General features: G+C 51.0%; 1 protein-coding gene across 1 annotated transcript in view; it reads right to left on the bottom strand.

Moving 5' to 3' along the window:
• Positions 1-17,100, bottom strand: part of LIMD1 (LIM domain containing 1) — a 77,898-nt gene extending 60,798 nt beyond the window's left edge. The window contains exon 1 of the mRNA XM_022573402.2: positions 15,024-17,100. Coding sequence (XP_022429110.1) covers positions 15,024-16,410 — 1,387 coding nt within the window. The 5' untranslated portion in view covers positions 16,411-17,100. The remainder of the gene's footprint in view (positions 1-15,023) is intronic.
• Positions 17,101-26,901: the final 9,801 nt, after the last annotated feature.

Raw genomic sequence — 26,901 nt, 5'->3', positions numbered from 1 at the left:
TGTGTGGGGTGACTCAAATTTTTCGCCGCTCTACACATGTTCCCAAATGATCACCAAAGTGCTGTGAGTATTTGTTTTTTTTGTTTTTTGGCTGCGTTGGGTCTTCATTGCTGTGCGTGGGCTCTCTCTAGTTGCGGTGAGCGGGGACTACTCCTCGTTGCGGTGCGCGGGCTTCTCATTGCAGTGGTTTCTCTTGTTGCGGAGCATGGGCTCTAGGTGTGCGGGCTTCAGTAGTTGCAGCATGTGGGCTCAGTACTTGTGCCTCGCAGGCTCTAGAGCGCAGGCTCAGTAGTCGTGGCTCGCAGGCTCTAGAGCACAGGCTCAGTAGTTGTGGCGCACGGGCTTAGTTGCTCCACGGCACGTGGGATCTTCCCGGACCAGGGCTCGAACCCGTGTCCCCTGCACTGGCAGGCGGATTCTTCACCACTGTGCCACCAGGGAAGCCCATGCTGTGAGTATTGGTCTGGGGTTACAAATAAATTTTAGCAAGTAGGCAAATTCACAGATACAGAATCTGTGAATAATGAGGATCAACTGTGTATGAATACCACATGGATCTATTTACATTATGTTTTGGGGCAGGCAAAACTAATAAATGATTAAAAAAAAAATCAGAACAGGGGTTGCCTGGGGATGGACACTGCCTGGAAGAGGCAGGAGGGAACTTTCTGGGGGTGGAACTGCTCTGTCTTGATAGAAGTGTGGGTTACACGGGTGCATGTGTTTGTCAAAACTCATCGAACTACACGTTATTTCACTGTATGTTATTTCCTTCCCTTGGCTTCCTCTGCTCTCTGGCTGTAAAGTTGGGCAGAGTTGCCCTCCCCACACCCACACGCCCACTGTCAGGCATGGGTAACAAGGGTGGCAGCCACAGGTGGACCACGGGCAGACGAGGGGCTGCCGTCTCCTGTCCACTGGGCTTCTAAAACTGACCTGTAAGGCTGGCCAACAAAGGGACTCCATCTGAGCCCCGCCACCTGAGAGGGAAGCCTCAGCTACTTCACAACAAGCCCCAGATAACTGGGTCTCTGGAAGCTGCCTGGAAAGCCACCCTGATCTGGCCACTCTCCTGCACACCCAGGCGAGGCCTCCAGAGCCTGGCTGGAGGCTCACGGGGTGGGCAGCCTGTCAGCGGGGCCCCCAGAGGGGCCAAATCCCAAAGGGCCCACTTCCCACCTCTTGACAGGAAACACTTCTCTAACTACAGAGACGGGATGGGTGATCTCTCTGGATGCTCTGCCTATACTTGCTAAACTGAGGGGGCCTTTTAAGGTCCCGGAAAACTGGCTCAGCTGCAGATACCGCCTGCTTCATCACGCCCTGTGCAGACACCAGCTTCAGACCCCAGAGTATCTGCTTCCTCCAGCAGAATACACATGAGCCTCAGTGGGCCTGTTCAGGGGGTGCAGGTGGCAATCATGACATCAGTCTCCTTTGGACAAACTACAGTCCTTTTGTTTAAGCATTTTTGGGTATGAATGAATCAATTGAGCTTGGCTTTCGGATGGAAAAAGGTAAAGGTGCTTTGATACTCCTGAGAGAATAATAACTGTAAGTGCTTGTCCAGCAAATGATCACCACGCGCCAGAGCCCGTTCTAAGGGTTTCATACGGCAAAGCCCCGTCCAGCAGAAAAATAATGCAAGCCACGTGTCAGTTTACACTTTCAAGTAGCCACGCTTCAAAAGTAAAAACAGATGAAACTAATTTTAATGATGTATTTTACTCAGCCCAGCATATCCAAAGTATTCTCATGTCAACATACGATCAGTATAAAAATATTCAGGAGGTACTTTACTTTTTTCTCCCTATACCAAGTCTTCAAACTCCAGAGTATATTTCATATGTATAGCACATCTCAACTCAAACCAGCCACCTCTTGAAGTGCTTAGTAGCCTCCTGTGCTGGGGCTCCCACACTGGCCGGTACAGACTGTACTAATTAATTTAGTCCTCACAACAACTATATCCACATTTTCCTAACGGGGAAACTGAGGCAGGAGGATGCTGAGCAGTCTGCCCAGGGCAGTTCCAGAGCCCACAGTCTTATATGGCTTTTCATTCCCACAAAGAGCTCCTCAAACTCTGATTTTCAGTGTAACAGGAATGTCTACTCAGCTAAGAACACATCTGTCAGCACATCTCCCTGCTCCCAGCCAAACGTCCCCAGGACTCTGCTCAGCTGGTCCCTGGAGCTCGGTGAAGTTTCCACCCAGACAAACCTGGCATCCCAACCTCTTCCAGGCCCCCACTCCTCAGCTACCCGAGACACCTTCTACACACATAGGAAAGCTCTTCCGAGTAACTACCAGTCAGGGTGAGGGACGTGGACAGCCAGCCCGGCGCTGTGTGCCCGCCACAGGGGTAACACCCCACTCAAAGCACTGCCACTCAGGAGGGCGTCAGGGAACATCCCTTCCCTCCACTGGCCGGGGCGTTCACCATTTGTTCAAGTGCATACTGAGCATCTACTGTGTGTCAGGCACTGCTCTAGGTCCTGGGGGTACAACAGTGACCAGCACAGACACCCCACACCCAGCAGAGGGCCAGGCAATAAGTCTGGCACAAAAGAAGCCCCACAAATTCTAATCCAGTCTCTTGTATACAGTAGGCGATCCATAATGGCTCTTGAGGGAATACGCTATTTGGTCTTGGAACTGGAAGTGGTGATGGACAGAGGTGGGGGAAGGGTCTGGGTAGGACTAGGGTTGGGGTCGGTGAGAGCCTTGGGAACCTGGCCGGAAAGTCAGTGCCCCACTCAAGGTTCACGCCCACAACCCCTGCTTCAGGACTGCCTCCAAAGCTCCACCCAGCCAAGCAAGACAGGAAACCATCCAGAGATGCACCCAGGTTCCATGCTGTCCTACCGAAATCCCCTCCTCCTCAAAATGTGGTCATGTCTCAAGTTTGCCCTGGGGAACAGGACTTCTCCAGGCTTACAGACTAGCCCACCTGCCACCGGCCATGTCACCCAAGTCCTTGCCCAATAAGCTCATCCTTCTACTCAGACGGGGTAGCACAGATATCAGCACAGCACGTCACAGCTACCACCGGGAACAGGTGACAAAGAAACTGTGTCTGTAGCATCCACTGCGTCTCAGCCCACAGGCATTGTAACTAAAACATTCTGATTTTTTACTCTGATTGCATAACATTAGAAGTACACGCCATGATTCATTCATTCAACAAATAGTTCACGAGTAACTTCTATAGACCAGGCCCCGTGTTTTGTGTATTGAATCTTATCACTAAATCAGTGTTTGGTTTTATTTCCTCACTTTCCTTATTTCTTAAGGGCTGCTTTATCATAGAGTGTCCATTTTTTTCCCCAAAAGAATAGAGTTCTGAGTTCATGAGCAAGGCCAATGATGACCAAGCATTATTAGTGGGAGAAGGGCATTTTGGAGTCACCTCTGCTGGGACATGATCTCACGGAGGGACCTGGTGGGCCAACCAGAAGCGTCTGCCATCACCACCCACTGGCCTGCTGCCTGGGGCGTGTCTGTTGTTTTCCATGTCCTTCCCTCCCTGGGCTTCTGCGCTCTTGCTGGTTTCTCTGCAAGCCAATGAGGGACCAGCTTCCATTCAACTGATGCCCACATGCCTCGCATACAGTGTCTGAAGCAGGTCCTGCCTCCAAACACTGTCACCCTCACAGCCAGGAGTCTCCTCCCAGGCAACAGCCCTGAATCCAAACGTGGCTCTGGAGGCTCGGAGTACAGGAAAGGAAACAGAATTAGAAGGAGCACAGGACCTCCAGTCCCTGTCAGGTGAGGAAACCAAGGGCAGCAAAGTGAAGCAGGGTGTCCAAGCCGGCACAGCCCTCAAGCATCGCCAGGCAGGCCTGCATCTTGCCGAGCCTGCTGCCAGCATGTTCCATGTGACAATAACTCTGTCAGCAAACGCCCTGGGGCCCAGCCCTGAAATCCATCTCTCTCTAAATTCACTACCTTACTGCACCAGCAGGAAGCAATGCAAAGTAAGGAGCTGGAGAGAGGAACAGAACAGGCGATGTTTCAGCAGATGGGAAACCTCTACCCCGCTCCCTGGGGCCAGCCCTGATCGTCATGTGAGCAAACATGGCCACGACTCGGCTCCACTCCACTGAAAGGAAACCATTAATTCAGCTCATGGGGAGGTTTGGGAGAACAGGGAAGGCACTGTCAGGCTCTAGGCAGCAAAAGGCCAATCTGCTACTGTCTTATCGTGCTGAGGTGACCGTCACATGCAGTTGGGCCCAGAGCCTGCTGTGATGGGCTCACCCCGACTCAGGGCCTGCATTATAAGACGGGGGCCTTGTCCACAACGTCCTGAATGACCTGGGTCACCACACCTCCCAGGATCAGCGGCAGGACAGACCCACGCTGAACTGAAGTCCCCTCCTCTTGAATGACAGACAGCATCATGGCAGGCTTCCAGAACTTTCAATATGTTACAAAGACATGTGTGGGGGAAGGAAGGTAGAGGCCCTGATACGCTCCTGACCAACTTCCAGTGACCGGGAGTAACCGGACCACGCTCCCCTGGGACACACAGAGACGAACTACAGAACAAAACAGATGAGGGAAGAACTTGGCCAAGTCTAAACACCGTGGCTCTCAAAATTTAAAAATAACCTGGATCTAAAATACTCCCTCGGAAACACTCAGGCAGAGAGCCTCCAGCCTTCCAGCGTGACCCTGAGATTCTGTGTCCAGCTGGTTTCCCTGGGAGGGGACAGATGAAAAACAAAACCCGAAATGGATATAAATATTTGGTGACAAGTACTACCCTGCAGTTAACACGCCTGGGAACTTTTGGAGGCCTGTTTTGTTTTAGGGTAAGGTTTCTGTTCGGTTTGCCAGATGGACTCTGAGCGTAGTTTCATCCAACGCTGGGTTTTGAGCATCTCCGCACACGGCCTGGGGTTGATACTGACCCTTAGACCAAGGCATCCTAGCTGCCCCCAAGGAAAGTGTGGGCTGGCACACCCCTGCCCTTGCCCACAACCCTTGGGGGTGTCACACAGGCACCCCTGAGGGAATGGCCCGCTCGCCCTAACCAACACCCTTCAGGGGAACAGGAAAAGTCAAGGGTCAAGGGGCTGTGGGCAGTCAAAGCCCCTACGCAGCCCACGTATGTGCCTCTGAGCCTCCATGATTCTGTCACTGCCCGGCAGGGAGGGGCCGGTACAAGCCCAGGCTCCTGACCTGAAGATGAACCTGGGTGCACCCCTAGCTGCAAGAGTGGGATCCGCCCCTCTAACCAGCTTGGGCAGCCATCCACGGCCTGCCTCCTCATTGCTCCACCAGAGAAGCGGGAGACCTCAGGCCTGATTTACTCATAGCCACAATGCCCTCTGGGGTCCCTTTGTCAGAAAGCCACTGTGCTCCCAGGAGCTCCAAGCCAGCGCAGCACGGCGGTCAGGATCCTGGACTCAGCAAAGCTCCTTCATAAATGCATTAGGCAAGTTACTTAGGTTCTGTTCTGTGGACCTCAGTTTCCCCATCTATAAAATGGGGATCATAAAATAGAGTTGTTGGGAGGATTAAACAAGTTAATGCATGTGAGATGATTAGCAAAGTGCCTGACACGGAGCAACCTGCTCAATAAATTTTAGCAAAACTATCTCAGAGCTGTAACCCTGGCTAAACATCCCTTCCTCTTCCCCCTCCACGCCCTAACTGAGGCCCCTCCATTCCTTCAACAGACAACCACCCAGCCCCACGATCTGGGGCCCTGACAGTGCCAGGCCCCAAGGCCACTGTCCCATTTCAAGCCTGAGACCCAGAAACGCTGAGGGTACCGCAAGAGCCCTCAGAGATGTCCTGGGATATGCTAACAAAAACAAGCTCAGTGAGCCCCATGGCCAGTGCTCCCAGCTGTCCCCCACACTAGGGACCCCAAGTTTAATTAGAATGAGAGTCTCAAGAGGCCTCTAGAGGGACTTCCCTGGTGATGCAGTGGTTAAGAATCCACCTGCCAATGCAGGGAACACGGGTTCAATCCCTGATCCGGGAAGATCCCACATGCCGCAGAGCAACTAAGCCCGTGAGAGCCACAACTACTGAGCCCTCGTGCCACAACTACTGAAGCCCACGTGCCTAGAGCCCGTGCTCCACAACAAAAGAAGCCACCACAATGAGAAGCCCGCGCGCCGCAACGAAGAGTAGCCCCCGCTCGCTGCAACTAGAGAAAGCCCGCGCACAGCAACGAAGACGCAATGCAGCCAAAAATAAATAAATAAGTAAATAAAATAAATTTATTTTTTAAGAAAAGGGCTCTAGGGTGGGTGACCCCCATAATATCAGTGGCTCCCCATGTGTGGTTGTTTCCTACAGGAAATCTTCAGTCCTTCCTAATCTCACTTTCATCAGACACACCGCAGAGCAAACTGGCTTCTAGCTCAGTAAACGCTTCTACATCTGGCCAAAGAGCCATGAACCACAGCACACCATGCAGCCTGCATCACCGCGGGCTCCAGCCGCTACTTGGGACTGGAAACTTTCTGCAGAAAATCTTAACACTGATTATTCTAAGGGTGGCAGGCATGTCAGTGATTCATGGTTCTTGTTTTAACTGTATGTATTTTCCAGAATACCTACAGTAAAAATGACTACCGTTTACAACTGAAAATGTAACTGTAACTAAACAAACAAAAAAGTTGTTTTTTAAATCTGTAGAGGCCTGGAAGGGAGATGAGATGCTAGGCCATTCGGCCCTCTACCTTTCCGGGCTCTCGCCACTGTGGACAATACTGCTGCCCAGTCCCTTGTTACTCGATCAGCTAAAATCAGGCATCCGATTGTACCCACAGCCAGAGCACTTTGGGTTAGGAAGAGCCCTCAGAGGTGGCCCTGGCTCAGCACAGAGGAAGAGCAAGCAGCCCCACATCACACCTGGGGCTGTTGGTAGGCTCGGGCCCAGAACACCTGGTTGCTTCACCCCCAAACACCTGATGCATTTCTTCCACAGTTCCTTCTCCTGAGCGGGAGATCCAGAGATGTAAAGAAACATAACTTCAAAAAAAAAACCTCTGGCAAGAATAGTCATGTCTAAAGGTCAATTCGACGTTCTGCATTATGAATGGAAAGAGCAGGAAAATTAGATGGAAAAAACAAGACATTTTTTCCTGGTCACAGAGGAACAGAGCAGAAACATTCCGAGGAGGGAGAACCTCAGAAAGACAGAAGAGTGGCTGTCACTCCAAGTGCAAGGGCTGAGTCTGACCCTCCAGTGTCCTCCCAAGCCCAGTGCTAAGAGCACAGCGGGGAGTGGACAAGCACGCCTTGCCGACATGTGGACCCAGTGAACAGATGAATCACTCTGAATGAACTGTAGGGGTTGCTGATCGTCCCCCTACCCCGAAATCTCAGAAGAGAAATCCTGTGGGGAGAGCAGGCAGTAGGGACAGGGCTAAAGCGTATGATGAAAAGTCCATCCCTCCAGAGAACACAGAGGACCAAAACAGTGTTGGAGCCTTGACCACTGACCACACGGGAGCAGCCACCGGTACAGAGTGAGCTGGATGGCCCTGCTGACAGCACCCACTCCTTGCTGCCCCAGCCTCAGCTGCGCTCGGATCAGCCATGCGCTCTCCATCCATCCAAAAACCTGCCATGAAAGGTTTTTTAATTATCTCAAGGTTTCAGAAGTTACTTCAAACCACACAATTGCTCAGAAACTCATGTTTGGGGACTTCCCTGGTGGTCCAGTGGTTAAGACTCCGTGCTCCCAGTGCAGGGGGCCAGGGTTCGATCCCTGGTCAGGAAACTAGATCCCGCATGCATGCCACAACTGAAGATCCAGCGTGCACAACTAAAAAAAAGAAAGATCTCGTGTGCCACAACTAAGACCCAACCCAGCCAAATAAATAAATAAATATTTTTTTTAAAAACCCTCATGTCTGCAGTCAGAAGTCACAACTCTCCCTGGCGGGTAGTGGTGACTGTAAGAGGGCACACGCAGGGGGCTTCTTGGGTGCTAGTCGTGCTCTGTGCTTTGATCTGTGTGCTGCGTGTCTTCATTTTCTGAGCATCTACAATATATGTATACTATACATCAATAAAAATTTAAAATATAGGGCTTCCCTGGTGGCGCAGTGGTTGAGAGTCCGCCTGCCGATGCAGGGGACACGGGTTCGTGCCCCGGTCCGGGAAGATCCCACATGCCGCGGAGCGGCTGGGCCCGCGAGCCATGGCCGCTGAGCCTGCGCGTCCGGAGCCTGTGCTCTGCAATGGGAGAGGCCACAACAGTGAAAGGTCCGCGTACAGAAAAAAAAAAAAAAAAAAAAAAAATTTAAAATATATACCTTCCTGGTTTTAAGGGGAAGATTACCTGGCCTACAAAACAACATGCACATAAGCTACCCAATTTCTAAACAGCTGGGAATCCCCATGTCTCAGGGTGCACACTGGCTAGGCTAGACAGGCAGAATTGTATTCTTTTTTTTAAAATAAATTTATTTTATTTATTTATTTTTGGCTGCATTGGGTCTTCACTGCTGCACGCAGGCTTTCTCTAGTTGCGGTGAGCGGGGGCTACTCTTCGTTGTGGTGCGTGGGTTTCTCATTGCGGCAGCTTCTCTTGTTGTGGAGCACGGGCTCTAGGCGCGTGGACTTCAGTAGTTGTGGCTCGCGGGCTTAGTTGCTCCGCGGCATGTGGGATCTTTCCGGACCAGGGTTCAAACCCGTGGCCCCTGCATTGGCAGGGTATTCTTAACCACTGCGCCACCAGGGAAGCCCAGAATTGGATTCTTGAGTGTCATTTACAAAAGTTACCAAAGGATCAGAAATTTACTTCCATGGCTATAGAAGCCTGGATTCAGCAGGTCCAAATTATGGCACCATGTCTCCAAAAGGAATGTGGGCAGAAGTTCCCACACTTGGTCATGCCAGCTACTCAGACAGGGCCAGGTGGTTAATGATCTTCTGCCCACTTCTGCTACTTCAGCACTTGGTTTGGGTTTACTGCAATGCCTGATATCTGGGGGGTAAGCAGGGCCTCTGGGGTGCACACAGGCCCCTGTCCTGAATTCTGGAGGGGCCCCTCTTCTACAGGATTGGCCCATGTTGTTTCCTTTTACATGACAAATGCTCTGAAAATCATCCTCAATTTTGCATTCCAGGCTGGACTTAAGCCCCATATTTCAAGCATCTGTTGCTGATCAAGTCAGATAAGACGTGCTTGAAAGGTCATTAAGACAACACGCAGCTCGATGCTGAAGAGACTGTCCAATGGGAGGGAGCAGATAGGACATTCACGGGTTCCTTGTCTGGACTGCTTATTTCACCTCCTGCGTTGCTAGTAAAATGAAATCAAGTGTGACAGGCTCCCTGGTCCCTGGCAGGGCAGGACCATCCCCAGAAGGAGTCACACTTGTTCTCAGGCTCTCAGGCTAAGGCAGGTCTGCCGTTGCAGTTTTCTGAGTTCAAATACTGCAGCAGGAATGTCCACCCAAGACAGGAAAACTAAAGACAGAGCCAGGTGCTTCTCTCTCCATGTAGGTGGAGAAGGGCCCGTCCGTCCACTTGCTGGGTGACAGAGACCCTGAAACCAGCTTCCTCTTGCCTCGCCACCCCGCTGGTGCCTCAGAGTGTGGCTCTCGTGGGCGGCACTAGCAGTGCCTGGTCCCCCAGACCCACACACAGCAGGGAGGGAAGGAGCCGGGGGCTGCAGGTCCAGAGTCCTGACCATGGGGAAGAAGGCCTGGAAAGGGCAGGGAGGCCACCGATGCCCCCACAGCAGCTGGGCGGAGAGTGAATCTGGAGGGGCAAATGGAGAACATCCAATTCAGCCCCGAAAGACCACCTAGTTCTCCCGTGCAAGCGATCAGAGCCCCACCTGGCGTGGCAGCACCACCGCGGACACCTGTGTGGTCCTGAGCATATCACGGGCTTGGTTTCTCAACTGTAAACAGAGAATAACGGAGTCTGGCTGTGACGGTTACATACAGGCGCTCAACAGACGTCACTATGGTTAAAATCATGGCCAAGGTCACCAGGAATGGGGTCTTCTCTGCCCGGGACCGGGGATGTGGTGGACACCCAGATCCCTTCGCTGAAGGAGTCTTGGCCCAGCCGCTGGGGGGGCAGGAGGGAGCCTCACCTGTCAGCGACTCCGAGCTGCCTTGCCCGGTCACCTCCACGCCGGGGCGGAACGCGGGGCGGCCCTGAGGGCTTTTCCAGCTCCCGAGCCCCCTTGGGGTCGGCCCAGGCTTGTCAGGCCCGCACGGCAGCTGGGGTCCTCCCTGCCCACTCCTGCTTCCTCCTCCTCACTCCACAGTTAGGGTCCCAAGAGCACCCTTAGTCAGCCCCCCGCACGCTAGACTCTGTCTCAGAGTCAGCTTCCCGGGAAACCCAGCCTGTGGCAGGTGGTTTATTTGGGTCCTTTTTCCTTAGAAAGGGGGGAGACGACCAGTGTGAGGAGGACAGATGGCTACCGTGGAAGAAAAGACAGGTGAGGGTAAACAAACGGCACGAGGGCCTCTTCACTTCCTCTGCAGGGAACACAGTGGTGTGAAAACAACCACACGGTGGGGTGGGGGGCATCTTCTGAGCGCAAGGCCCAGGGAGCTGGAGACCCAACAGTGTTCTCTAAGAAGCATCAAGAGTTTGTTCTTAACTCTTTCCTCAAGGACTGGAAGGCACAAAGAGGCCACAGAGGAACATAGGAGAGAAAGAGGGGGAAGAAATGCCTCCCTGGGGCCAAACTGTCCCGAAGCCACAGAGACCTGGCCTTGGAAAGTGCCAGAAGAGTCCTCGGTGATAAGCTGATCAATAACTGATCAATAACTGGACACTGAGGTGTCTTCAAACCCAAGTGTCCTCCAGGGTGGTAGCAGGGATTCACAAGCTCTTCCCACAGGTCAAATGCCCAGGAAGGGGTCCAGGTAACAACCCAAACGGCAACTTTGCTTTGCTTCTGCCTAGAATTACATCGACTCCGATGATGGCTGTTAACATTACCCTGATTCTCTCTGCCGAGAGCCCTGTATCAATAGATATTCTTCTATTTAGAAGTAAAATTTCATCCTTATGTAATAAATGTAGTGTGTTGGACAGACTAAATCTTTCAAATAACACCAGATCTAGCGAAGGGAAAGACATCTGCCGATGTGAGCCCCTCAACCAGCCAAGAGCCTCGTACTGTGGATGCGTGGGGAGGCCTCAGAGGGACAGTTTGTCCAAGGTCCCACAGCAGGGCTGGGCCACATACTGACGGCCAGGTGCTCAGAGGAGAGACGTCCTCCTTGGCCACGTGGCCAGTCCCGTTAGAGTGGCTGGAAGCTCCGCTGCCAAAGCAGGTGGGGGCAGGCCCTCTCCTATATGATGGGCAGTGGGGTCCCTGGCATGACCTCTGCGGAGGGCAACTAGGCAACGTTTAAAGGCCACAAAGCCCCCAGCCCTGCAACCTACCCCCCGCCCTGCCCCCGGGAGTCTGTCACAAAGCTAGGCTTTCACCTTGCAGTTGGCCCTTCTGAAGTCCACCACGAGGCTGCTTACGTGACCCGGGGCACATCCACCGAGGGTGACACTGAGCCAACTCAACGCGTGCTGATGCAGGACAGCTGCCAAGGCGCACTGTTCAGAGGGAAAGGCAAAGAGCAGGTGGACAGCAGGCCCACAGGGAGATACACACACATATACACTCATCACACCAGGATGCTCGGCTAGAAACCGGGGTGAGAAAGAGACTCATTTTCCACGCTATGTGCTTTTGCGTCTTTTACATTTTCTACACGTGAATGTAATGCTTCGTCAAAAAATAACTTCAATATGATTCCCTCTATATCAAATATCCAGAATAAGTAAAGCCAGAGAGAGAGAATGTACACTGGTGGTTGCCAGGGGCTGGGAGAGTTGGGGGATTAGGGAGCAACTGATTTATGGGGGTGGGTTTCCTCTGGGGGTGATAAAAATGTTTTGCAACTAGATAGGGGTGGTGTTTGCACAACACGGCGAACGCGCTAAATGCCACTCATTACTTTTTAAATTAATTCCAAATTAATTAAAATGATTAATTTTATGTTATAGGAAGTTGACCTCAATTAAGGAAAAAACAACCATAAAAATAAATAGATAAATAAAGCAGACTTTCACATCTGTGCTTGGGAGGCAGCTGGGCAATGCTGGTTAGAAAAATGGGCAGGGAGCCCCAACTGTGGGGCTCAGACCCCAGCTACACCCAGTCCCCCCTGTGAGACCTGGGATCAATAATCTAACCTCTCTGAGCTTCAGTTTCCAGGTTGGTGAAATGGGCTTCCTAAGATTACATGAGTAAATTAAACAGTGTCTAGCACATTGCCTGGCACAGCCCAGGTCCTGGGGCCTCTGCTCTTGCTGTCTGCCCTGCTGGGAAAGCCCTTTCCCTGGGCAGACTCAGACTCAGGGTTCACCCCCTTGCCTCCTTCAAGCCTAGCTCCAATGCCACCTTCTCGATGGGATCTTCCCTCATCACCTGATTTAAAACCAGAAACCTCCCTGCCACTCCCTGCCCGGAGGCTCCATCCTCTCCTCTTCCTATTTCTCTCCCTCATACTTGCTTATTTATCTTGTTCATCTCCTGTCTCCCTCTACTGCACTGTCTGGTCTGGGGAAGCAGGGGTTTCTGTCCGTCCCATTCATTATGTACCCCATGGCCCAAAGTAGGCACTCAATAAACATGGGCTGAATGAATGGCTAGTGTTAGCCAGTATCTCTGCTCTGAGGCAGTGTATAAACTTGCCTCCCTGAAAAAATAAAACTGCTGTTTTGTTGTTTAATGAGCTTGAATTCAAAATTCAAGATAAATACTGTATTTCATGTGTATGTGGAATCAAAAAAACAACACAAATGAACAAACACAACAAAACATAAACAGAGTTATAGATACAAACAGGTGGTTGCCTGAGGGGACAGGGGTAGGGAAGGAAAGAAATAGGTGAGGGAAAGAGGTACACACTTCCAGTTGCAAAACAAATGAGTCATGGGTATGAAATGTACAGTGTGGGGAATATAGTCAATAACTACATAGTATCTTTGTAAGGTGACATATCGTAACTAGGCTTATCGCGGCGATCAGTTCGAAATGTATAGAAATACCGAATCACTGTGTTGTGTAATAGGAACTAACATAGTGTTGGAGGTCAATTATACTTCAAAAACAAACTCATAGAAAAAGAGGTAAGATTTGTGGCTCCCAGAGGTGGAGGGGGGGGGTGGAGCGAGGTATAAACTTCCAGTTATAAGGTATGTAAGTACTAGGGGTGTAATGTATAACATGATAAATGTAATTAACTCTGCTGTGTGTTGTATATGAAAGTTAAGAGAGTAACTCGTGAGTTCTCATCACAAGGAAAAGGTATTTTTTCCTATGTCTTTAATTTGTACCTACATGAGATGATGGATGTCCACTCACCTTATTGTGATGATCACTTCATGATGCATGTAAATCAAACCATATGCTGCACACCTTAAACTAATACAATGCTGCGTCAATTATATCTCAATAAAACTGGAAGAAAACAATTCAACAACAGTTTGAACTCAAAAACCCACAGTTTTTCCAGCCAAGTATTATTCCCAAAGTGGGGGATTTGCAAAGGAGAAGAGATGGTTCACAGTAAGAGGGTGCTACGTGCTCTAAAACATAAACCAGTAAACAGTTCACAGTAAGAGGGTACCCTAAAACATAAGCCAGTAAACAGTCACCCCAACCTCTGACTGCCCAGGGTGGTGTGAGAGCTGTTCCCGCGAGGCTCTCATGAGAAGCAAGAACACAGTGCTAGCTTGAGGGCCTCGGACCCCACCCCTCCAAGCACCTTGGGACAGAATCACTCACTGACGCAGAATGAGGTAGACGGAAAGGAGCAAGCCGGTCACCCTCCCTGTCCAGGGCCTTCCCGGACCCTGCCTGACAGAGCTGCCACCCCAGCGGCACTCAGCTTCCCACGGTTCACAGGCCTCGTGTGGGGAAATCGTGACCTCAGTTGTGCAGAGTTCAAAAATGAAAAAATAAAATAAAAGCAACCCTCAGACTCTTCTAAAAGTAGGCTGTCTTTCTAGTTAGCTCTCCTATGAGACGGCTACATCATTACTCAACAGAAGCATATCACTGCTTTTCTGCTGCCTCCAAGCCCTGTGAGGAGAAAAAAGCTGAAGCTAGCAGTCTCCAAGAGTTTGTGGCTTTAAAAGAGAAGAAAACAAAACTTGCAAGTTGGAGTGAAATCAGCAAGAAGCATCTTCTATCCTCTTGGGAGCCACGACTGTGGGTGTAACCTGGCGGCCAGCTGGAAGCGGGGGCGGGGCGGGGAGGGGTGCTGTTCCTGAGTTAGAAGGTACCTAATGCACAGGTCTCAAATTTCTCAGAACGTCAGGATCCTGGGCTGGCTCGTGAAAATGCTGATTGCTGGGTCCCACCCCACAGTTTCTGATGCCGTAGGTCTGGGGTGCAGCCTAAGAATCTGCATTTCTAACTAGTTCCCAGGCTAAGGATCCAAACTACACTTTGTGAACTACTGCTCTAGAACAAAGCCTTCCGTGTCAGTGTTTCACCTCCCTCAATTGAACACAGAACCTGCAGGCAGACACGCGCACACATAGGGAGCCACCGAGAGCCCCTGCCCGACCACTGGTCCTCAAACAGTCAGAGCCACCTGGCCCAGCCAGCTACAGATGGAACACTCACGGGGTACCTGGACCTGAGAAGCCCATTCAAGTCCTGCCTGAGCCAGTCACTGAGAGAGGCTCTAAGTCACCCCCAAAACCTTTGAAATCCAAAATCACAGCATTTCCCTTTTGGGGGAGCAGTCATGAGTAATCCTGCCCTTCGCACATGGGTAACACCCAGCTGCAAGATCCGCTTTCTGCCTAGGGATACTTTCAAGTTTCTTTTCAAGTTTCAGAAGAAGCAGCTGAAAGAGGAACACACACACACACACACACACAAAGGCAGGCCACTCAAGGAGAGCTACAGCATCCCTGGTGGGGGGCACTTCCCCCAAATGCCCAAATGCAGGGGCCCCATCACCCACTATGGGCAATCACACGAGTCCCTCACTCACCAAAGTAATCGGCCTTCGGGTGAGCATCCATCTCACGCTCCAGACGTTGGGTGAGGGCTTCTAACTTCAATTCGGCAGCCGTGGGTCCAAGCTCAGGGCCCGGGATGAGGGTCTGGCAAGGCAGCCTCACCCTGGGGGAACCGGGGCTCTCTGGGAGCACAGGCCCCAGGCTGCCATCAGAGGACCAGCCAGAGGGACTTTCTTTACAAGATAACTCAGGCAAGGTAGACATCACTGGATGGACAAGGCTGAGCTTGGGACCAACGCCAGGGTCTGTACAGCCAGGCTTGGGACCCGGCCCAGGGACTGCACCCAGCTGCATATTGTCCATGCTGGCTGGCGAGGATGAAGGGGCAGAGCTAGAAAGGTAAGATTTGGGGCCATCCTGGAACCAGGGTTGAGGGTCCACAGTGGGTTTGGGCATCATGCCTGAAACCTCACTCCCTACCCCCGAGTTTGTTCTTGGAAGAGGTCCCTGACTGGAGCGGTTCAGGGCCAGGGGCGCTGAGAAAGAAGGGGTCCTGGCCTGAGCAGGTCTCGGTAGGGCCCCGTTCTCTGGGCCTGGGGAAGGGAGGCCAGGGCTCACTCGCTGGGAGGAGGCGGTGGTCCAAAGAGCAGCTGGCTTCTCACTGCTGTGGCCACCAACACCACCATCCTGGCTGCTCCGCAATGACCTGCTGGAGCTCGGGGAAAGCTGCTGCTGGTATAGGTGATGGACCCTGGAGGGTGTGGACAGTGGCGGGCCACTCCCTGGCATGCCAGACCACCCACTTCCTACACCCAGTCTGATGCTGGGGGACACTGCTGGTTCATCGCCCCAGTTGGGGCTTGCCAAAAAGAGGTTGTCATAATAGTCTCCGTGGGTGAGGCAGGAAGGATCCTCACAGGGGCCCGGCCGATGGAAAGCAGACATCTCAGAACTCGCCACGCTCTCCTTGGATCCACAGTCCTGGCTGCCTTGCCTTGCGCCACGGACACACAGCTTGGCCCTCTGTTCCTGGGGTGGGGACAAGGGCTGCCCAGCTGCAATGGTTGTGGCTGTCCCAGGGGCCACTGTCGAGGCAGCGAGAGGAGGCTTCGCAGCACCATCCCCCGTCACCTTGCTGCCCCCATCAGCTTCCCGGTGGGCCTGTGGGCCCAGGCGGCCCCCACCGTTCACGGGACCTCGGCTGCCCCTGGGCAGGGTCTCCTCCTGCAGGAGCTGGTGCGGCTGGTGCAGGTGGATTTTGGCCATCTTGGTGGCAAACACCCTGCGTGTTTCCTCAAACTCCGGGTTGTTGCTTGCACCCTTGTCCACTCGGAAGAGTCCATCCTTGGAGGCCTCATACATGTTCAGGTCCTCAATGAATTTACTGGCCTCCAGGCCCAGGTCGTCATACTTATCCATGTTGCTGACAAGTGTCCGGGCCTAGCCTAGATGCTGGGTATTGAGTGTGTGGAGGTGGGCCGGTGGAGGTGCTGGCGAAGGGCAGGGACTCACGTCCAGCCCAGGACAGGTAAAGCCTTCCACCTGCCCAGCATGAGAGTCATGACCCCAGGCCTTAGAGTCCAGCCGAGGGTAAGGCCTCAAAGTCACTTGGACCAAGTTTGCTTCCAATTCCCTTTCCTCTCGGAGGTGTCCACGTGGGGGTAGCTGGTGGCACTTCGCTGTACGAGCTGGCTGTGAGTTCTTTTCTCTGTTTCAAATCATAAAAGGAAAAAGAAATAAGGAGGGGGAAAAAATCACATCCTCCTTAAGCAACCAAACTCGGAAACCCACAACAAGGCAGCAGCCGCTGGACAGGGTTAAGTCGCCCAGAGCGAAGAGCGCAGAGGCCGCCTACCCGCCGGGCCGGAGCAAAGGCGCGGCGGCGGGAGGCGCTGGAACGTCCCGGGCGCTCGGTCCTCCGCTGCTTCCCCTGGTGGCGCGGAGCTGTGATCCTGGCCGGCGCGGAGATGGATCAGGGTCCGGGGCACACGGGCCGGCCGGGCCCCGGCAGGAAGTTCACGGCAGCCGGGCGGGCGGCCTATTGTCCGATGGCGGCGGTGGCTGGGCGCGCGCGGACCGGAGGGCGGCGGGACGCGGAAGTGAGCGCGCCGGACGCCGTCCCTGCAGCTCGGTCGCCGGCCGGGCACGTCGCGGGCGCCTGCGAAGAGGCGGAGGCGGAGGAGGAGGCCGAGGGGCGGGGGCGCCGGCGAGGGGCGGGGTCGGCGCGCGCAGAGGCTGGCGCCCCTGGGCAGGCCCGCGCCCGACCGGTCTGGGGAAGCTGGAGGTGTGTCCCGCGCGTCTCTTCCAGCGCTCGAGCCCGGTGATGGCGCCGAGTTCCCCGCCGCCACTGCCGCCCCCTGAGAAGCCCGGCCCAGCTCCGGTCTTCGGGCAGGGCTGGGCGGGGGCCACTCCGTGGAGGCGGCCTGGACAGCTTGCGTGGAGACGAGACGGGCCGCCTGGAGTTTGCGGGAGTCTGGAGGGCGCGCGCTCCTCTCCCCACCATGCCTCAGTTTCCCGGGTGGGAAGCCAGCCCCTTGTGCCGCCTCTGCCCCAGCCGTACCCTCCCCCCTACACGGGGATGCAGGATTGGCGACCCAGGGTGTCACCCGTGGGCTGACCCAAGTCCTCCTAGACAGGTAGAGAGACTGAGGCACCGAGGGGGAAGTGTCCAAGATGCCATCGTGACCAGCAAAGCGCGGATGCGAGCCCAAGTCCTCTGAAAGGGTTAAAAGTCATGTTGTTGCCCGGAGCGCGCTTATTTGAAGTCCTCTGTGCGGCAATAAAAACACGTGCCGTGGTGGCTCGTTATTCACGAGGGGACTCCTGACACCCCCGAATTGATCCACGCGACTCTGAGGGCGCCGGGCCTGACTCCTGGGCGCCCTCGCATGGCCCAGCACTCCCTGCACCACCTCCGAGGAGACCCTGGAGAGGTTTCATTTCCTGAACAGCAGCCAGCGTGATCCCAAGGCAAATACCAGACCAGTCACTTCCCTGCTTAAACCCTCAGTGCTTACCCCGCATTTGGATTGAAATCGGCCCAATACCACGGCCTTCCTGTCCTGGCGGGCCCTGCTTCCACCCCCTCCCCCGTCCGGATTTGGGGGTCTTCCTTCCCTGCCTGCTAGCTGCAGGAGCTTCCTGGTGTCTACCGAGAGCTGGCCCTTGAACTTCTCCATGGCTCATCCTTACCGTCACTGCCAAAATCACCTCCTCCTAGAGCCCTTCTTTTTCGGTACCCTCTTTATTTCCTGATCAGTTCTGATCACTATTTATATTTGTTTACATATCGGTTTTTTGGTGGTTGGTTGGTTTTCCACCCCATTAGACCGTATCTGTATGTCCAGTATATGTATGTTGTAGAACCTAATGGTTGAATAAGTGAATTAGTGAATCTGTTTGCCAGGGTTGTAACAAGGAACAAAAAATGTAATACACATGACAGTGCTTTGTACTCTGTAAATCCAAAGGGTGGCCCGTGGGCCAGTAGACTGGAATCACCAGGGAGCTTGCTGAAAATGCAAAATCTCACAGCCCTGCCTCCCCCGCCCCCATCCTATGGAACCAGAATCTGCATTTTTAACAAGATTCCTAAATGGTTTGCACAGTAAAGTTTGAGAAGCACTACTCTAAAGAACTATACTAGAATGAGGTATTTATATTTTTAAAATATCTTTTTTTATCTGCAAAAGTAATACATGTTTATAATAACAACTTTGAACAATACAGAGATACATCAACTTTTAAGAGTTGCCCACAATCCCCTTGTACAGAGGCAACCACTGTTAAACAGCCCTTAGGTATTCAGTAATACTTGTTATTTAATAACTGGATTTACTCATAACCTACCTGAGTGATTTGCTTGTGAAATTTCTAGAACACTGGTTTTCAAAGTATGGTCCCAGAACCAGCAGCAGCAGCATCGCCTGGAACTGGTCTATATCAGTGGTTCCCAAACTGCAACGCGCATCAGAATTCCTTAGGGAGCTTATTCAACGCTGGTTGCTGGGACCTACCCCCAGAGTTTCTGATTCAGCAGCTCTGGGGTGGAGCCTAAGAATCTGCATCTCTAACAAGTTCCCAGGTGATGCTGTTGCTGCTGGGACCACACTTGAGCACCACTGGTCTAGAGTCCCAAGTCCTGAGCTTCCTAGAAGCACTGTGGCAATGACCCTTGATGCCCAGAGGGGTGAGGACATCTATCAAAGTGGAAGGCTGTGGCCCGCTTTGCCTGACCCTCAGTATTGGGGAAGGAGCTAACGAAGCACTGGGAACATGCAGCCACCCCCCCGCAAAGTCTAGCAAGCCCAGAGCCAGCTTCCTGTGTGCTCAGTTATAATAACTGGGACCCTGGTACAAGAGCCATAAACACCAGCCAGCACCTCTTTAGAATCAGTCTTCTCTTTTCATCCTAGCTTGGCAGCTGCCAGGGCCCACCGTCCTTGGTCCCCTTCTAAGCCCCCGTACCCCCATTTTGACTTGCCTGGAACGCTCAGAGTTGTGGACTTCACTCCCCACTCCCACTGCAATTCTAGAAGCAGCTGCACCAATTCCACCAACTAAACACATAGACCTAAACCCACAATCCACATATTTCCTGGCCAGACTATCTTGTCCCCTCTTAGCAAATACCTTATACCTTTACTAAACAGCTCATAAAGATGGCATCTCATGAGCATTGGACCACATAGCATACCGCCTGAAAGGGTACTTAGAAATGCTGGATGTCGCCAGGAGACTGCTGGGTGTTTTACTGCTGCTGTTGAATGCTTAAGGGGCAGAGACATTTTCAAATTCTGGGCCCAGCATTTAGAATCCCAGCTGTGGTTATTTAATACAGGCCCGTTTTGCCTGTACCATAGGCTCAGAAATGTCTGTTGGTTAATATCTCAAAAAATGTGTTAATACTTGCACACCAGCTGTTTACACAGCAACATACTGAAGAGCTAAATATTTTTATCAGTAAGTAGGTGAGCATGGATGGTTCTGTGTAAGTGCTTACCAGTAATGTTTTGTTTTGTTGTGTTGCATTTTGCTGAGTGAGAAATGTCCTACATTCTATTTTACCTGTAAAGCCATTTCTATATAACAAAAGCCATCAGCAACACAGAACTTTCCTTTAAGTCTGTTTTCCTTGAAGTCTATTTTCATGAGCACGAGGATGTAAAAATTGCCTGCCCACGAGCATACTGTGGAAATGTGGAATTTTCACCTTGGCCGGCCCAGAGTCTCAGTGACATCAATCAGATCATGTCCCTTCGCAGCTCCAAACCCTCCAGCAGCGTCCCAAACCACACTTAGAGTAAGACCCTCCCCTTGGACCCTATGTGATCGGGTCTCTTACCACCCCTCCCGCCTAATTTCCCCTATTCCCCCTGCTTAGTCTGCTCCGGCTGCAGTGATTTCCCTGCTGCTCCTCGCCCAGCCCTTACCATGCATTCATTCATTCACCAAACAAACATTGCTGGGCACCTCTGATGCCCTGGGCCCTTTTCCAGGTGCTGGGGATGTGGCAGACAGATGAACAAATTAGCAGACATCACTGTCCTATTTGGACTTACATCCCAGTAGGGGGGTGGAGTAGATAATCAACAAAATGGATACATCCCTTATAGAGGGTATTAGCAAGTGATGAGAGCTAGGGAGAAAAATGAAGCTGGGAAGAGGACATATGGAGGGGGTGCCATTTTCAATACAATGGTCAGGGAAGGTCTCCCTGAGAAAGTGACCCCTGAGCAAAGACTTGGAGAAGACTACAAGGAAGGAGAGAGGTTAGAGACAGGCAGCCATCTGAACAACTCTTCCCAAGAGTTTTGTTGGGTAAGTGGAATGGAGGGAAAAGTGCCACTAAGAGAGAGTTTTAAAAAAAAAATTTTTTTTTTAATACGGGAAATGGTACTGCCTGTTTCTATGCAGATGTGAATGAGGTAGTGGCCAGGGAAAGGAGAATTGCTAATATAGGAGAGAGAGAGGAGGATTTGGGGAGTGGCACGCCTGAGGAGCAAAGGGGGACTGGGCTCCCCTGCACATTTCTCCCATGGTAATAAAGAGCAAGGATTTGGGCAATGATCTGATCGGTAAGCATGTAAGGTGTTCGCATCTCGGAGTGGCAGGTGGCTCTTCTGATTAACTCCCTCAGCGGGATAGGAGGTAAAGAGAGCTAGCTGAGAGCGAGGCCAGGGAGTTGTTGCTGGGAGCTGGCCGTCCAGGGGATGAGACAGTGAATGGGCTGGAGAAGCCTTTGTAATGGAAGCATGAAGCTTCCTCTGTGCTCCCCACCCCAGATCCTGGGCCTGAATTGCTACGAGGCCAGCCAGCATGGGGCACGTGTCTCTCCAGAGGAGGTTCAGCTGCACGGATGTGGGTGTGGAGTAGGTGGAGAGTTGGGTCTAACCAGGGCTGGCTTTTGCCAAGTGAGTGCAATGTAACTAGAGTGGGGAAGAGAGTTGCGGTCTGTCTGCCTAGAACCTGCTCCCCAGATATCCCCGTGACTCCTTCACTTACAGTCCTCAGGTCTCCACTCAACACTCACTCCCCTGGGAAGTCCGGATGCCCCTCTATCCATCCCCATCCCTACCTGCCACCACAGTGAACGGCTGTCTCCTCATCAGGATGCCAACTTCACAAGGCCACAGGTCTTTGCACATTATGTTCATCACTATATCCCAGGAACCTAGAACAGTGCCTGGCAGTGTTCCCCAAATGCTTGGTAAGTGAATGCATGAGACACATCAAAAAAGGGAGTACAAATGTTACCATTTATAGGTGGAAAGACTTAATTGGACTTAATGGTGACCCAGATTCAGAGAAGCAAAAAAAGGAGGCTGTATTATTACTCTTGTAACTGTATGTCACTGCAAACCTTCTGCAGATCTTGTTTGATTACCTTGTACCAAATACTTGATCTGCATCACATATCATATATCTTGCTAGTCAAGGGTATGACTACATAGAATTGTAGGTGTGTGTGTTTGAAGGTATAAAGGATATTGGACTTAAGAATATCTGTTTGCATGCATACATATGTTTTTTATATAAGTATGTATAAAGAATTATTGACTGAACGGCATTTGAAAAACACTCATCCAATAGGCTGTAGGCAGTAAACGGTGCTTAGACAGCCTATGAATTACCACGGGGCCCAGGAGGCAAAGGGCTCCTGTCTTTGGACAGAGCCCTGCTTATTTTGCAGTTAACTGAAAGGGCCTCTCTGTCACTTTTGCTTGGCTACAGGGAATGTCCCTACACACAATGCTGTGTGTGTCCTAAAGCTGGAGGGCTACTTCAGGGAGAGCTCTGAAAAGAATCTTTGTATTTCAGCCAGGCAAATGGATGAAGAAATAAGAACCCAGGTTCCTTTGGGCTCTTTCCATCCCACCAATGTCTCAAGCAGGCCAGGAAGCCCTGGTCCTTCCAAATCTGTTTCCTGAGCCTTAGGCTTTTCTGGTCCCAAGTTTCACTGTGGAATTGTCCCATGAATGGAGAGAAGCAGCTGCGATGAAGGCCCTTTCCTGGTGCTTCTAACGAGGCTTTGTCTCATGATTGTCTCCCCTGGAAAGCTGCCCAGGCCAGACCCAGATTTAGGACCGTGACCTTGCTCTGTGTGTGCAGCCCCTGCCAGGCTACTGGAGCCCACCCTTCCCCAGTCTCAGTCCCACACCCTGGGCCTCCCGCCACACGGGAAGACCAGCTGCAGGCATGTGCCAGCTACAGGGCCCCACGTGGCTCCCCACACACCCACGGGGAGGGAGGCTGCCTCCTGGCCCTGGCCCAACCCCTCCCGGGCCATCTGCTCGGAGATCAGCGGAATATGTTTAACAGAACAATGAACTGGATTGAGTTTTGAATCAGCACCAATTTTCTGCTTACTTTTTTTTTTTAAAGTAATACATGTATATGGCTTAAAATTCAAAAGGTGCAAATGAGCACCCAGTGGAAAAAGGAGTCCCTCCTGCCCCTGAGCCCCAGTGCCCCTCCAGAGACAACCACCGGCATATTACCAAAGTACACAGGCACGCACATTTCTTTTTCTTAACACAGAAAGTAAAAGTGCACTGCCCCTTGCTTTTTGCATTTAACAATACTCTTGGAAATCTTTTCATATCATTTCACATGCAGCTGCCTCATTCTTTCAGAGGGCTAATATTTCTGTCTTTGGGTGAGTCATGGATTTCTTAACCAGTCTCCTATTCACAGAAATCTAGGCTGCTTCCAGGCTTTTGCTATTACGTATTCTGTGGCCATGACTGACTTATAAACCATACCACACCTGTGCAAGCATAGCCGTGGGATAAACACCCACGAAGCGGGTATATTCTTGAGAACTCCACCATGTTGCCTGGATTTCTTCATCGACAACAAGGAGCTCTGCCTTGTTTTCTGCTGGTTACCATCTCACTGGGGTCAGGGTTAGAACCGTTGATGAGTCATAACAAGAACAACGATTATTAAAAGCGTCATAGCACCTACGCTTTGCCCAGCACCATTCTCTGTATTCTACATATGTTACAGGGTTGAATCCTCCCAACAGCTCATGAGATAGGTTCCATTATCCCCTCCTTTATACAGGTGAGGAAATTGAGGCACAGAGGAGGTAAGGAACTTGCCTGAAATTCCACAGCTAGGAGGCATCTGGGATCGGAACCCAGGCAGCCCGGCTCTGTGCCACATCACCTCTCATAACAAAATCACCTAAGAAATCACTTGGCTACTGAAGCTGCTTCCAGGGTGTGTATATCAGTGGGTGCTTGCCTGCAAAGCCTGAATGGGAACTGTGTCTTCTGTTCCCAACACCCTGTGTCTCTAGAGGGAGGATTGGATTAGCCTGTAAGCTCTGTGACAGTAGGAACCAGCTCTGCCTTGTTCACCTTGGTACCTTGCATACTGCTCATTAGTTACTGTTGAATGAATATTATCTTGAATAATAACAATGCTAGTAATAGCTGATATTTATGGAGCACCAGCTAAGAGTCTGCCATAAATTATCTCATTTAATCCTCACAACAGCTGTCTGAAATAAATTCCATTATACTTCCATTTTACAGATGGAGAAACAGAGGCTAACAGAGGTTAGGTAAATTGCCCAAGGACGCACAGCTGGTAAGTAGATGAGTTGGGATTTGATCCCTGGATGTCTGCTCTCCACCTCGAGTGATTTCTGAATGATGTCAGTCTGCACCTAAGTCTGTGAATCCACGAATTCCCCACCTAGGAATTGACCTCCACTGGGTGCAGCCTGAAGATAATAACCACACGTCCTTTTTAAAATATTAAATAAACTTAATTTTTAGAGCAGTTTTAAGTTGAGTGGAAAGTACACTTCTGTGTACTCAGAAGTACAGTTTTTAATTTCATAGAAATATTGAGTGGAAAATACAGAGATTTCCTATATGCCTCCTGACCCTACACACACAGCCTCCTCCACCATCAACATCCTGCACCAGAGTGGTGTATGAGTTACAGTCAATGAACTTATGTTAACACATCATTATCGCCCAAAGTCCACAGTTTACATGAAGGCTCAGTCTTGGTGTTGTACATTCTATGGGCTTGGACAAATGCAAAATGATGCGCATCCACCATTATAGTATCATACAGAGTAGTTTCACTGCTCTAAAACTCCTCTGCCAACGCATCTCTCCCTCTTCCCTAACCCCTGAAAACCACTGATCTTTTTCTGCCTCCATAGTTTTGTATCTTCCAGAATGTCATATAGCTGGAATCATATAGTATGTAGCCTTTCCAGATTGGCTCCTTCATTTAGTAAAGCCTCCATGTCTTTTCACGCTTTACGGTAAATAGGTTACAGTTAGTATTTGTGGGGAGGAAAGGCCAATAAAGTTTAAAGATAGAAAAAAGAAGGATAGCTAAAAATTAAACCATTGAGTCTCTGGTCCACCTGAAAAAAATCAGGCCGAACAGAAGCAGAAGGTGGTCTGTCTACCAAAGGGCCGCCAAAGGGGGCTGTCAGCCCTTCACACAGCGCCCCAGGCTCACACTTTCATCTCTGTCTTGAAGTGAAGGCAAACAGAGAAGCACCAAGATTGAACCAAGAAGACATTTATCACACATCTTCATGCTTCTATCCCTTTACCAGCCACATTGCCCATATTGGGTACAAGGAACTCATTAAAACAAAAAAAAAATCCTGGGGGGGAGGGCTAAATTAGGAGACAAGGACCTACTGTATAGCACAGGGAAATCTACTCAACACTCTGTAATAACCTATATGGGAAAAGAATCTGAAAAAGAATAGATGTATGTATAATGTCTGAGTCAGGCTGCTGTACACCTGAAACAAACACAACATTGTAACTCAACTATACTCCAGTTAAAAAAAAAATCCTGTAATCATGCTATGAGTGTGGAAGTTTTGTGTGAGTTTGAGCATGCTAAACATACTATTTAGTTAAATGTAAATATTTAAAATATGCCACAAACTTTGAACTCTATTTTGATGCTATTTGTTTTCAAATATACTGGGAGTCTCAACGAATCAAAGCAGCCAGGACCTTTCTTGACCCTTAAGAGGCCCCATCTGCTTGGGATCTGGGAAAAAAGGAGCTAAAAAAGAGTGTGTGTCTCTGTTATCCAGCCCTGTTCCCGCAGAGAGGATCCAGAATGCTGGAACAGAATGACGAAGGATTTGGGGCATAGCACGGGGCTCCAGTGGGGACAGAGAGGGTACACCCAGCCCACCCAGGGCTGGCCCTCTGCTCTGAACGCTCCAAAAGTTCTGTTGCTGCTGCTAAGCATCCTGTCTTCTTTGTGAGACAGGAGATCAACTGATGTAGGTTAATGAAATGCAATTTTTAAAAAATTTTATTTATTTTATTTATGGCTGCCTTGAGTCTTCGTTGCCATGTGCAGGCTTTCTCTAGTTGTGGTGAGCAGGGGCTACTCGTCATTGTGGTGCGTGGGCTTCTCATTGCGGAGGCTTCTCTTGTCGCGGAGCACGGGCTCTAGGTGCGCAGGCTTCAGTAGTTGTGGCTCATGGACCCTAGAGCGCAGGCTCAGTAGTAGTGGTGCACGGGCTTAGTTGCTCCGTGGCATGTGGGATCTTCCCGGAACAGGGCTCGAACCCGTGTCCCCTGCACTGGCAGGTGGACTCTTAACCACTGCGCCACCAGGGAGGCCCCGAAACGCAAGTTTTGTTAAGCAAATGTATTTCGTGATCGGGGCTTCAAATCTGCAGAGCGTATGTGCATATAAAGATATCATCTTTATATGTATTTGTGTTTCATGTAAAAGAAAACATGTTTTCTGATGCCAAAAATAATTCAATTGACAAAATTTGGGAAAGCATGGCAAGTACATAGACGAATATCAAAGCCGGCCCCCTGGGCAGCAAAAGCCAAGACAGAGTTAAAGTGCAAGTGATTAATTCAAATATCACCTGTGAAATTAAAAGGGGTGAGGGACCAGAAGTGGGTGGGAGAGCCCACAGACTGTGATGCAGGTCTAACACCTGTGAGGGCAAAGGGAGAAGGAAGGAGGATTGGGCAGGAAGAGCCTCAGACTGCAGTGAGCTCTGGGAGAGTTTTGGCCAACGCCATGTAAAGCTCCAGCACAAAGATTGCCTAGAAGAGTCTCGTGCTAGGCAGGAATGACCAAGCCGGAGTACTCCACCACACTTAGTCATTGGTTGTGGCTGCCAGGAGACAGCGTTGCCTTGGCTCCAATGTTGCAGCTGGAGGCTCTCAGCTAACTACCTCCTCTTGGCAGGTTCTCTCTTAAAGGGAGAGCTGACCATATGTATGTGTATGAATATGAGTATGTGTGTGTACGTAAATTATTTTTGTCTTACAAAATTGTGATCATTTTGTACGGACTGCTTGGTGGTCTGAATTTCTTCTACTCAGTTTATGCCACTGGGTACACTAACACGTATCATTAAAGGATTCTTTCAAA

Source organism: Delphinapterus leucas, chromosome 10, assembly GCF_059928025.1.
Source record: "Delphinapterus leucas isolate spDelLeu-1000000601 "Yukka" chromosome 10, BTC_Dleu_Yukka2, whole genome shotgun sequence".
In the NCBI taxonomy this organism is placed as follows: Eukaryota; Metazoa; Chordata; class Mammalia; order Artiodactyla; family Monodontidae; genus Delphinapterus; species Delphinapterus leucas.
Note: the sequence above shows the minus strand (reverse complement) of the source record. Positions and strands in the feature narration are given on the sequence as shown.